Source organism: Temnothorax nylanderi, unplaced genomic scaffold, assembly GCF_030848795.1.
Source record: "Temnothorax nylanderi isolate EJ_2023f unplaced genomic scaffold, tnyl_v1.0 TNYL_tig0044_pilon, whole genome shotgun sequence".
Taxonomy (NCBI): Eukaryota; Metazoa; Arthropoda; class Insecta; order Hymenoptera; family Formicidae; genus Temnothorax; species Temnothorax nylanderi.
The window spans coordinates 833,321-845,431 of record NW_027249106.1 but is presented as its reverse complement, the minus strand read 5'-3'; the positions used below and the strand labels follow the sequence as shown (position 1 = coordinate 845,431).

Genomic DNA, 12,111 nt, shown 5'->3' with positions numbered 1-12,111 from the left:
TTGTTAATTTTCTCGTCTGCCAATAGAAAAGACGTGGTCATAAGTATTTATTCGATATTTGATGATTACCCGCGTTATATCTCTGGTATATTATACGCAATACTGTTAATTTATTATCCAATTACAATTGATTACTGAGCCTATCAATCTCACATCGAGAACGCGATGTAGGAAATAAGAATAAGTCTGAAAAAGGCAGATGTTCGTCAAGAAATCTTGACGAAACACGAAACTGAAGAAAGATATTTATATTATTCGTAGCCCGTTTAACATTCTGATAAATGTAATATATCACCTAAATATATCACCAAATTTAATATTTTTCATGTCTATCTTATTTATTATTATTACAATTCTTAAAAATGTCTAATCTTATATACTTATTGGTATTTGCTTTCTTGTTTCTAGGTGAACGGGCAGGACGTTTCAAATTCTAGTCACGAGGATGCTGTGCGTTGTTTCCAGTCAGCTCAGGAGCCAATTATCGTCGAGGTCCTTCGACGACAACCCATCAGTGGGCATCAACAGGTACCTCACACGCCCTCGAAGGAGCACGAAAGGATCACGTGTCAGGATAAGAATGAGGGGACGACGAACGAAAAGGGCGTGACAGACGACCGAACGTGCAATGACGATGTCAAGAAGGACGATATGTGTCCCTTGGTATCGACTGCAGTTCAAACGGACTGGGCTGGTCTCATAGAGGAAGAGGAGTTACTTCCAGTTCCCCTCGTCGTTGAGGAACAAGCGAACGACAGTTTCGAGGATTTTCTCACTCACGACATCGACTTTGAGGTAATTATATGTGATCATCGAATTTCATTTCTGATGACTATGAAAATATGTGAAGCAATAATTGAGAAATTTATTTACTTGCTGCATTGATCGCAACATTAAGTATAATAAGTATGAGCATATCTTTTTTACGTCCATTGGGACAAGTATACGCCCCAGGGTTTTTCAAAAATTGGACGAAAATATTTATCTCTTGAATTCATCCTTTTTTATGTTTATAATCTTCACGGTGAATAATCTATTGTTAAAATAATAATTGATATACGAACACACATGTATGCAGAAGGTTAAAGATGTATAAAAATGATTCAAGAAAAGAGATGTAAATTAGTAATTTATTAAAATATATAGTATTTATTAAATATAAAATACATAGTATTTATTAAAATATATAGCTGCCAAATTGTATGCAAAAGTGCATCTCACTTTCCTGTAATGTGTTTGTCGAGCGACGATAATGTCACGTCGGCGTGTTAACGTTGTTAACGAGGCGGGCCTTGTGCAAACACGAGTGTATTTAGTTTCACTCAACATTGTCTACTGCGGCGGACATTAATAATGGTTGCGAAATGCTGTAGGAGGTGACGTTGCGGAAAAGCGGGAGTGCCGAAAAGCTCGGATTGACGGTGTGCTATAGCTCCGGTTCCGGCAGCGAGGACGTCGACACCGAGGTTTATATCTCGGAAATAGTTCCTGAAAGTCTCGCGGCCCGGGACGGCCGGTTGCGAGAAGGAGATCAAATTTTGCGGGTAAAAATCAGAAATTTTTCGTTATCATCACGTGTTCCATCTCGCGAACGCGAAAACGCTATCGCAACAATAATTGGTTGCGCAATGATTCGCCAAAGGATTATAGTTGACTAAGGAAAAGTAGAGAGCTGTGTGGAATAATTGATGATAGAATTTACACTTGCATCAGAAAAGAGAGGTAAATTTTATTTGTAAAATTCGATATATTTCGCATTCTCCTGATAAAAATGTATTTTTATAATAACTCGATAAAAATGTATCCTAAAGTTCGAATGTAGAAATGCGGTGGTATTTAAATAGCGTTCACCGAAAGAAAAGAATGTAGGTTTATCAGTAAAATAAAAAATTCTTACATTCTGTTATATTTTATAACGTATAAAATATAATATTTAATGTACGATACTTTTATCTCTGAATCGGAGCCGCCAAAAAGGTATGATATAATAATGAAACTTAATCAACCAGCAGCTAGTAGTATAATAAATGTTACGTTACACAGATATACAGACTATAAGATATTACAGATTTAATAGGCCGAAGAAACGCCTTATAACCCCGAAGGGCAACGATAAAAACATATTGCAGGCTGTTGCACGTATATAGAAAGCATACATCAGCATATAACGGTGAATTTATGTTGAATTCGGATAAGCACTGTTCGAAGATCATATCGTTGGCCAAGATATTTATAACAATGTTCAAGATTTTTCAATGGGTTCTAATGGAGATTCAATGGTGTATATTAATTATCAACAAAATGACTATTACGAAATATTAAGAACCTTCAAAGATTTGAAAGCCTTCAAAGATTTGAAAGACATGACTACATGGTTTTCTTACAATATTAACATAACGCGATTTCTATGGATCAAGGAAACATTGGAAAGAGAAAGAAAACCGCATCTTTGTATAATTCAGATAAATAGAAATCATATACTGATTGAATCGTATCTTTGTCAACGCAAATTACATCGGATTAATATATACTGATCGACAAATTTATTTTCTTGAGTTTATTTTCTGACTGTATTACCAGTGTCAAATGTGATTGTAATTTTTGCAATGTTTGCTCGAAGAAATTATAGACATATTCCTGAATAATTGAAGGAAACACAGTTTCCTCCGCAAGTTTTTCATTAAAATATATAAATTATATATATAAATTATAATTATAATTGTACCAAAGTCTTCGTCTTTTTAGATAAAGAGATTTACTTTTATTCTCTATGTTATTGTTGCAAGTGTAAATTCTAGATAATGAGAAATTCGCACTGAGTCATCTCACGAATTCGGGATTCCAACGGATTTCTAAGCCGGATTTACATTCGGAGCACGGACGTTTCATTATGCATGTACATCTCTCTTGCGAGAACAGTGACTCATTTCGGAAATCAAGAAGCGGCTACATTGTTCATTGAAAGGGACCTCTTCGTTCTCTCGTTTCAGGTCAACGGAAAGGATGTCGCGAACAAGGAGCAGACCGAGAACTTGTTCGCGGAGACGAAAAATGCGGTGACTATTCTCGTCAGCCGATGTGTATTTCAAGTTCGTTTTCCTCATTATTACAATGTTTCAACTTGACGCGAAACTAAGTAAATTTAAAAATATGTTTATTAAATGAAAAATACAAAATGGAAATGTAGTGGAGATCAGAAAGCATTCCATAATCGTGATTCCTTTTTGAGAAAAAGATTTATTTGTAATATAGAATAATTACGATAACTTTAAATAAAAAATAATTACAATTTTCTTATGTAAATAAAAAAGTATCTAAGACACCTTTGTTACACGTTATCAATCAATTTACTCCTTCTATTTTAGGACGATGAATATGATGACAGGCGCATCTATCATGAGGTAAGTCGAATTACATAAAGCGAGAAAAAAGCATTCGATGTTTGCGCGCGGTATAGATATCGCTATCTATCATGAACCATGATTCTGCTTCAGGGTTCGCCGCCGCTTTCGCCCGAGAACCTGCCAGCGTATCAGAACAGCATGATCGAGCAGCTGATCCGTCAACAGCAGCAGCAAACGGAGGAGCGTACCAAAGAGAGCGAGGTAAACAACTGCACCCTGAAAGCTGCTCCACCCATACCATCTCACACACAGCAACAGCAGCAACAGCAGCAACAGCAACAACAGCAACAACAGCAGCAACAGCAGCAACCGCCGCCGCCGCCACCACCACAACAGCAGCAATCTATCAATATCTTTTCCACGAACTCGTCGTCCACATGCTCATCGCAGAACTCACACAAATCCGGCAAGAACGCGACCTCGCCGGCGCATCATACGGAAGAGCGCAACAAGCAGTGGATGCAGGAATCGCTGAAGGATTGTTCAAAGAGGCTCGAAGGTATATCTCTACGCGGTCAGCAAGCTGGCCCGCTCGCGGCGGTACCGTCATCGGTGAAGCTCATTGAGGCTTATTCGAGCCACGTGTGGAGTGATACCGAGCACATCTACGAAACGATACCAGAATCGGACAGCGAGCCAATCTATTCGTCGCCGTACGAGCATCACCAGCAGCACTGGACGCAGCAGGCGAACATCGTTGCGGCGACGACGCAGTTGCAGCATAGCACCGCGCAAAATCATCTGACCGCTGGCGGTCAGCAGAACCAGAAGTGGCATTCTTCCTCAAAAAGCAACAGTTCCGGCGAGGAAAAGGATAGTTCGAGCGCTTACAATACCGGCGAGTCCTGTCACAGCAACCCCCTGACTTTGGAGCTGCACCAGGGCGAGAGAGATCATCATAAGAGCACGCTGGTATTGTGCCCGCCAAAAATGCCGCAGCAGCAACAGCAGCAGCAACAGCAGCAGAAACTCAATTGCAATTGCCCCATGCCGGTGACGCCGACCGCGACGCCCGCGATAGCAAGACAATCGTTGAAGAACCAGAGCGTGAGGAAGGGCTCGTCGTCGCATCATCACAGAGATCGCAACGAATCTTCGTCAGTAAACGCCAACACGCTGCCGGCAGACACTATGTACACGAACGTGGCAAACCTGCAACAGACAATGATGCTGCAGCAGCAGCTGTTCAAGCAGGCGCTCAACCGCAAGAACCTCACGACGTCCAGGGAACCGTCCATGGGCGGCGCGAGGAAATCCAAGTCGCACGGCAACTTCCAGGCGCCAAATCTCACGCAGTACCAGTTCGTTGGCAGTCAACAGGTGTGCACGTCCACTACGTGGATACCGCCGGAGGATAAGAACGAGGTGCAGATGGAATGGAAGGTGAAGAGGAGGGCGGACGGGACGAGGTACATCGCCAGGCGGCCTGTCAGAAATCGGATACTTCGAAATCGGGCGATCAAGATAACCGAAGAAAGAGCCGGTCACACCACCGAGGATGATACTATGTCGGAGATGAAGGTGAGTGCCAATTGATAACGAACGAATCGAGTCTTTTCCCGAGTCAGATTTTAGAGGATAGTAAAGCAACTTTTATCTCTTTGAATTTTAAACATTTAAGACATAATCTACACCAAATAGAAATTCACGGGATATCATCGCATCTTGCTTGAGAGAGATAAAGACAAATCGAATAATATTAATTGAAGAATACGATTAACGTTAACCGCGATATTAAAATTGAAAACTGAATTTGTACATGTATATCAAAAATTATTTCCGTTCTGATTTTGGATTGCTTTCGCTAAGTTGACCAGTTAATTCATTTATTTGTACATTATTATTTTCGAGGTCGGACGTTATTGGAGCAAAGAGGAGCGTAAGCGACAGCTGGAACGCGCGCGCGAGCGCAAGCAACGTCAGCAGGAATTGTTGCTGCAACAGCAACAGCAGCAGATGCAACCGACTAACGACCTGCTGATATGCGAGCACACGGAAGACAAAGTGTCGAAGAAGCCGTTAAACATCGTCGAACTAAGTCACAAGAAGATGGCGCGTAAAAAGACGACTCTGGACGATTTCACCACTGTGCAAGAAATGTTGGTTCACGGAAACAGGGTGGGTACAGGTGGACCTGGCACGGGGGGGAAATTAATGGGTCTACTGTCGGTTACCACGGTGTAAGCGAACTCGCGTTGCGTATCCTTGACGCTCGCCAAACTGACCGTTCGTTACACGGATATCGAAACCCGAAATAAGCGCGAGGGTATTTTACGGGCACGATTATCGCGCGAATGACTTTTATACTGCGTCGGGGAAAGCCTGAAACCTTTGCGCGGCGTAACACTTTCAAATTATCTTTTATACCAACCTCTTGCCCGCAAACATGTGCCTCGCGCGAAGGCAACGTCGTAAAGTCGGAAGGATTCTTCCGAAAGTTAATGAAAGATCTAGCGTTCGTCTGAATAGTCCGTACGAAACTGCTTGCTTGATATTGTATGTGTGTATGTGTATGCATATGTACATATACATATGCATGAACAAGCGCATAAACTTGATTTGGTGATTGCAGAATAATTATCGTTATATGTGGCAAGTTTGTGCACGTGGTGTTTGATCCGAAGTATCCGAGTACGGAATAACTTAATTTTGAGACGGTTACACAAGGATACCGAAAATACAAATGGACCGTCTTTAGTCTTCTTCTTGCCGAATATAACATTGGACAATGTTCAAATATTTCGTGATTCCATGATAAAAAGACACGCCAATCTGCAATAAAGCGAGAGAAGCTTGAATTGTCGCTGTTACATGTAAACACGTGTGTGAAGTTTGCACAGCACGTTCGCTCTAATCAATCTTGTAAATAATTACGGCACGATACACATTTATATATATAGATTTTATATACAGGACGAAAAATATTCTACGGGCAAAGATCGGTGATTATAGGTATGTAGATATGTATAATAAGCGATAAGTATTAACGTGGTACACATCAATATCCATTTTGCTTTGTGCATTATGACGGAGATCGCGGCAGGACACTGTATATCCGGAGGACCATCGCCTTAACGTCGATTCCATAGCGAATTTATTTTCGTGGACATCGAACAGTATTCTAAATTAAAAAAAAAAAAAACAATATTGTTCATGACGAAAGCATCGCTGCTTTTTCGTGTGCAAAAACATTGCTGTTTACAAATTATATCGTATGTGATTTTTACACCGTTTTTGTAAAGCGTTTATAGAAGAAACGCGAAATGTGCAAAAGATATGCTTGAGGAAATCTGGGATATCCTGTATAAGTGTAAATTGTCTTATTCTCATGCATATAATTCGTGTATGTATCGAGTCGATTATTACCTTTTGTTCCTTTCTTCCAGAAAAAGTAATCGAATACTAGAATCCTGTACTGCCAATGTCTATATATACTGCCCTGTAACTCTATATATTTTAAAGTACACGCATATATGGAGAGAGAAAGTGTGAATCAAATGTGACGCCTCGATAGATCAATTATCGCATACTTCCTGACGAAAATTTACCGCGTAAGATGTATGATATGTTTTGGGAACGACATTAGATATAAAATATATCATTGTAGAAAATATATTGTATGATTTAGGATTTTTAAGCACATAAGCGATCGTGCATACGTATGCTGTCTTTTGTATGTAGATGCGACATAATGATTCTAAACATGTGTAATGTAAATAAGACCCAAATAAAATATAGCATTAATATATGCCACGGCAACGAATTAACACATTTGCGTCGTGACCTAGGATAAATGCAAGAGAACAATTAGCGAGATGAAATTCTATCGAGGAATATGAAAGGTAAAAACGATCGAGTATAAAAAAGACTGTTCGTTTATTATGAAATTCAAAAATTGTTTCAATTATCTGAATTGTCCTATTACATATGAGCATTGATATTTATGTTATTCAAGACTTTTAGTTCTGGCACATTCAGGTGTTGGATATACATGCGGAAGCAATGATGAGTGGAGAAGTTTAACAAGAAATCGCGCAGATACTGGCCAAGGTTCAAATGGTAGATGGAGTCCCGCAATAACTCTGGGTCCTCTTCGTCATCATTATCTTCATCTGCACCTCCAAATTCTATAACAGAATCACATTCAATAGCATTCTGTTATTAGCAACGTTACACGACTGATATACATATATATATTATATATATATAGGTCGTTTATATGAAACTTACGTAAAATATTTGCACTTTCATTTCCGGGATCTATCAAGTCATCATCATCTTCTTCTTCTTCGTCCTCGTCGTCAGAAACCTAAATGTGATGACGGAGTTTTTCGATCAAATAAAATTGAAATGTTATTTTAATGAAATAAAGTAAAAAATTATGAAAGTTTAGGTAAAAATGCGAAAGCGCGGCCGATACTTACTTCCGTATCTTGGCTAGCGCTAACGACTTCGATATCGTTCGACAATTCGTTGATTATTACTTTAAAAATCTTTACAAGTACAGGCACCGTAGTCCATTCGTAAGGCTGCGATTCGGCTTTGCTTCTGGTCCTCACGCCATCTTCGATTCCTATATATTCCCGAATTATAACTTGCTATTTTGAGAAACACACAAATGTTTTTCGTAGAGCAATGTAGCAATAATCTTATGCGCAACGAATCATCACAGTGAGAGTATCAATGTATGTAACATTTTTTGAGTAGAATTTATTCATACATAACATTAGAATAATAATAAAATTAATTATTTATAACTTTATATTCGCGAGCGAAAAAGTTTACTTCGTCGTGTTTCATTACCGTAACTTTTTTATGTAATCAAAACGGTCTAAGAACGTCACAAACCTGAGATGATCATATCTCCCTTAACTGTAATCTCATCCAATCTACTATCCCCGTGAGTGACTCCGTATTCTAGAATCTTACACAATGCAATCGTCCCAACTTTGCGATCGTATCTACCGAGAAATAGGTGCTGCCTGCTGACCCACTCAGATAATACAAACGCAAGTGCGCTCTGTCCCGTGGGCCCAGGCACGGTCGACAGAAAGTTCAGCACGGCGTCAAATTGCGTATTTATAAGGTGCGCGTAAATCATTAGCAGGCTTTGCATCACGATTAACGTCTCCGCGCTCTGCATCTTGCTCAGTACTGCTTTCAGCAATAGGTCGAGATTTTCACCCAGACTGTCCCCTACGTTTCTGATCAGCGTCGTGACCAAACGTCCGACAAAAGTGGCAGTGAATTCGCTCGACTGAAATTATCCACACATACACATATAATCAGTTTCCAACATAAATACCTAATTTTCCGTTAAATTAAACGAATCGGCGGTTTCAGTAATATCACCTGCGGATTTAGGAGTTGAGCGATTATCTGCAGTATATATTGTAACCCGGTTTGTCCTTCGTTATCTCGATGCGCGATGACCTGCTGCGCTGCAACCGATAAATACGTGCGTATGAGTTCCCCGCCGTTCTGCAGTGTTGCGTGGTCTTCCGAATTAAGAATACAGTGACAGGCAGTCGGAAAAGCAGTCTCCACCAAAGCGTTACTTAAAGGTGTCGGTGAATACTGCACCAGAACTTTCAACACATCTAACGCCACAGCTCGAGATCCCTCTGATGAAAAGGACAAGGGGGTTACTACTGATAACGGTCCGACTAAGATGATTAAATTTGACATAGAAAAGAAAAAGGAAAAAAAAGAATAGCGTACCATCCTTTGATTTATTCATAGGAGTTATCGCCATCATGCTCGTTAGAGTCGGTATTATACGAGTTTGCAGCGGCTCGATGCAGCTTGGATTCTGCGTCAAATCCTTAAATATATCCTGGCATATATCTAAGATCGTCGGATCATTATGAAACTTTACAAACACTGCAATTGTCAAAGGACATATCTTGTTTTCCACTGATGCTGTAAATTCTTTATGTTGCTATAAACACAAATAAGATCCAAATAACTTAAATAACAGAAAAAAATACATGGCAATAAAAATATGTGCGATAGGAGGGCGTCCATATTACCCAGATTAGCGTTTGAAATGTCTCCATGACCAAGGTCAAAACGTCTGTGCTAGGTTGACTAACTAGATTGAACAATCCTTGAAAAATGTTGGGCATGTGACAACGTATTATGTTGATGATAGAATCCTTTCCAGTGGATGCCTCGCTGAACCAATAGATCGCCTTAACGGCACTGATGCGTATACAAGGTGGTTGATTCTCCTGTAAACCGTTAACTGTCGCTTCTAGAAATCGGGAACTCACTTCTGGTGGCATTATCTTAGCGTATCGTCCACCGAGACATACACAACGGCCGAGAAGTAACGGAGGCGATTCTGAAATAATATACGAAACAATTTGTTAAACGTATCTATAAAATAGAAACGATATCGTTACCATATATGTATCCGATTAATTACCTGAATCATTTAACATCCCCAAAACAACTGTATCTAGAAACCTAATAATATCGAACTGCAATACTCCAGCCTGCTGTTTTTCAATAACGATGTTCTTAGAAAGACTCAATGCCAAAAGAGAGGATTCCCGTAATTTCCACCAACTTTCGTTGCTGTTGCTACCATCGCCGTTAACTTGAAGCGCCTTTGTTGCTTCAATATGTCGCGTTATTACATCGCAAAGAGCATGCACCGCTTTGTCCTCAAAATTACTGGTAAGGACCTATAGATGACAAAATATTATTTTCATGAAAATGTATATTGCGACGCGTTTCAATTATTCCTTTTATTATTTCACCGTTAAAAATTCTTGCGCCGAGATTCGGACGTTGTAATCGAAGGTGCACTCGTCTTCCTCGACAAATTGATTCGGATTCGTTGTCCATTGCTGAATCTGATCGACCGTTATTTGCATAAATACTATTAAATAATATATGATTTCTGGTAGCATATTATCCAGCAGATTCATAAACTTTTTACGATCGACGATAGTTTGGACAAACTCGAAGATTGCAATAATCAGACTGTTGGAATTAATTATTTCGCCTAGAAAATATATGTACATATTTGTAGGAAAAAATAATATCTTGTACTTATTATGCACAAATAACATACCATCAGAATCAATTTCTTTATCATCGATATCTTCATCAGCGTTGACTGTCATCTCTTGATAAGTCTTTGCACTTTGACACAAAGTTTCCCATATGGGTGGCAGCATTTGAGGTAAAAGATCTGATATATATTTGGGCAATTTTGTAACAAGACAGTTTATAGCTTTAATAATATCTGTTTTGAATCCACAGTCACTAGTTTGGCCATTAGGCACTCTGAGGCACTCGACAAACTTCTCACAGAACATAGGAATGATTGGCTGTAGATACTGCTCTATAAATCCCTTCTCGTACGCTCCCGTATGAGCGACCAAAGTTGTAATCGTTATGAAAATCTCGATTGCACGACCGCGCGTTCTAATCGAATACTGCTGCAAGAAACACAAAACTAGAAACGTGGCAAGAAAGTGTATCGCACAGAAATATGTAGGAGACATCTTGATCCTCAATTAAATTTACATTTTCACTTTGGAATATCCTGTACATCTCTTGAAGAATAACAGGTCCTACATTAGGCAACTGAGCATCCGTCAGATCCCGGCTAAATTCTGTTAGCACTCTCATCGCTCCGTGAACCGCGCACTCGCTCTCTTCCCTTAAACAGCTGACGAGAACATCGAACAGTCCAGGCCAATTCTCAGGCCAATCCCAATGTGCTATACCAGATATTGCATAGGCCACTGCAGTTCGTACCTGAGGTAGACAACATCTTTCATATGTAAAATATTTGCGTTGGTACGCAACAATACAGATTAGATTACACGATAACGTGTCCCTACCGTTAAATTAATTAATTCGTCAACGAAATTACCTTGCTGATAGGTTCTCGGAGTCCCAAGGGAAGTAGCTCCTTGATCCTCTCTTTAACGGCATTGTTAAGCTCCGGCGGACGGAACTTCTCAGCCAACGAACACCAGTGCGTTTCGACATACTGCTTTAACAAAACGGAAGCTAACTGCCTGATCGGCAAATGACAGTTGGGATCGACGACAAATTCCGTCAGGTGTATACCAAACTCCTCCGTGACTTCTAGAGCTTGAATTCTCTGCTCCGCGGCCTTACGGGTTTCGTAATGCGGCGACAAAATCCCAGTTAACGTCTCATACAGAGCTTCCTTCAAGGAGCCTTGTACGTCACTAGCGGTCATTGTATAAAATAAGAGCTGGCTTACCGGCCAGCATCTGCGAGACGAGTAGTGATCCTTGGAAGTCAGATATTCAACTGCCCGCAGTTTACGTATCCGTAAAGTGTTTCCTTTAAAATTACAGAGCGATCGCTATTCTGTTATGTATTAATCGTCTCGCTTCTGCGCCTATTTTTCACATGCTGACAACATCTGACATCTCCATGTGTCCGCGTGTGGGATATTACATCATCCGCATAAACGAGTGGAAACAGAACAGAATGAAATGAGTAAGTGACGATTAGATGACGAGGATAAAATGGATATTAACTATTTCGTGATACACTCGTCGCTACATCGCCACATTCGTGACGTTTGGAAATATGCGAAGTGCGAACGGCTGCTAATCACGGCCTCTCGTCTTGGCTCTCGAACTGTCGTCGTCTCAATTATGTGGAATTTTGTATTACACGCGGTCGGCCGCCGTTATCTCGGAGATCG

General features: G+C 40.2%; 2 protein-coding genes across 5 annotated transcripts in view; one reads left to right on the top strand and one right to left on the bottom strand.

Annotated features, from left to right (window-relative positions):
* The window catches only part of Slip1 (SLo interacting protein 1), a 191,544-nt gene extending 184,392 nt beyond the window's left edge, over window positions 1-7,152 (top strand). Inside the window, exons 2-7 of the mRNA XM_071704823.1 lie at window positions 409-795; window positions 1,374-1,544; window positions 2,991-3,089; window positions 3,366-3,401; window positions 3,495-4,925; window positions 5,256-7,152. Of these exons, the coding sequence (XP_071560924.1) occupies window positions 409-795; window positions 1,374-1,544; window positions 2,991-3,089; window positions 3,366-3,401; window positions 3,495-4,925; window positions 5,256-5,588 (2,457 nt within the window). The 3' untranslated portion in view covers window positions 5,589-7,152. The remainder of the gene's footprint in view (window positions 1-408; window positions 796-1,373; window positions 1,545-2,990; window positions 3,090-3,365; window positions 3,402-3,494; window positions 4,926-5,255) is intronic.
* Window positions 7,153-7,261: 109 nt separating this feature from the next.
* On the bottom strand, window positions 7,262-11,779 carry Ipo9 (Importin 9). 4 transcript variants are annotated; one of them, XM_071704820.1, is made up of 12 exons: window positions 11,299-11,779; window positions 10,947-11,180; window positions 10,489-10,858; window positions 10,172-10,419; window positions 9,835-10,096; window positions 9,437-9,750; window positions 9,126-9,345; window positions 8,757-9,028; window positions 8,253-8,661; window positions 7,829-7,977; window positions 7,635-7,713; window positions 7,262-7,531 (listed from the first exon to the last, which is right to left on the bottom strand). In XM_071704820.1, exons 1-12 carry the CDS (start codon window positions 11,632-11,634, stop codon window positions 7,326-7,328), a joined length of 3,099 nt encoding a protein of 1,032 aa, XP_071560921.1. In that variant the 5' UTR covers window positions 11,635-11,779; the 3' UTR covers window positions 7,262-7,325. The 4 variants fall into 4 exon arrangements, 2 of the variants coding, with proteins under 2 accessions (XP_071560921.1, XP_071560922.1); XM_071704821.1 differs by having other exon boundaries at window positions 10,489-10,855; XR_011717985.1 differs by having other exon boundaries at window positions 7,462-7,531; window positions 7,635-8,002.
* Between the last annotated feature and the right edge of the window lie 332 nt (window positions 11,780-12,111).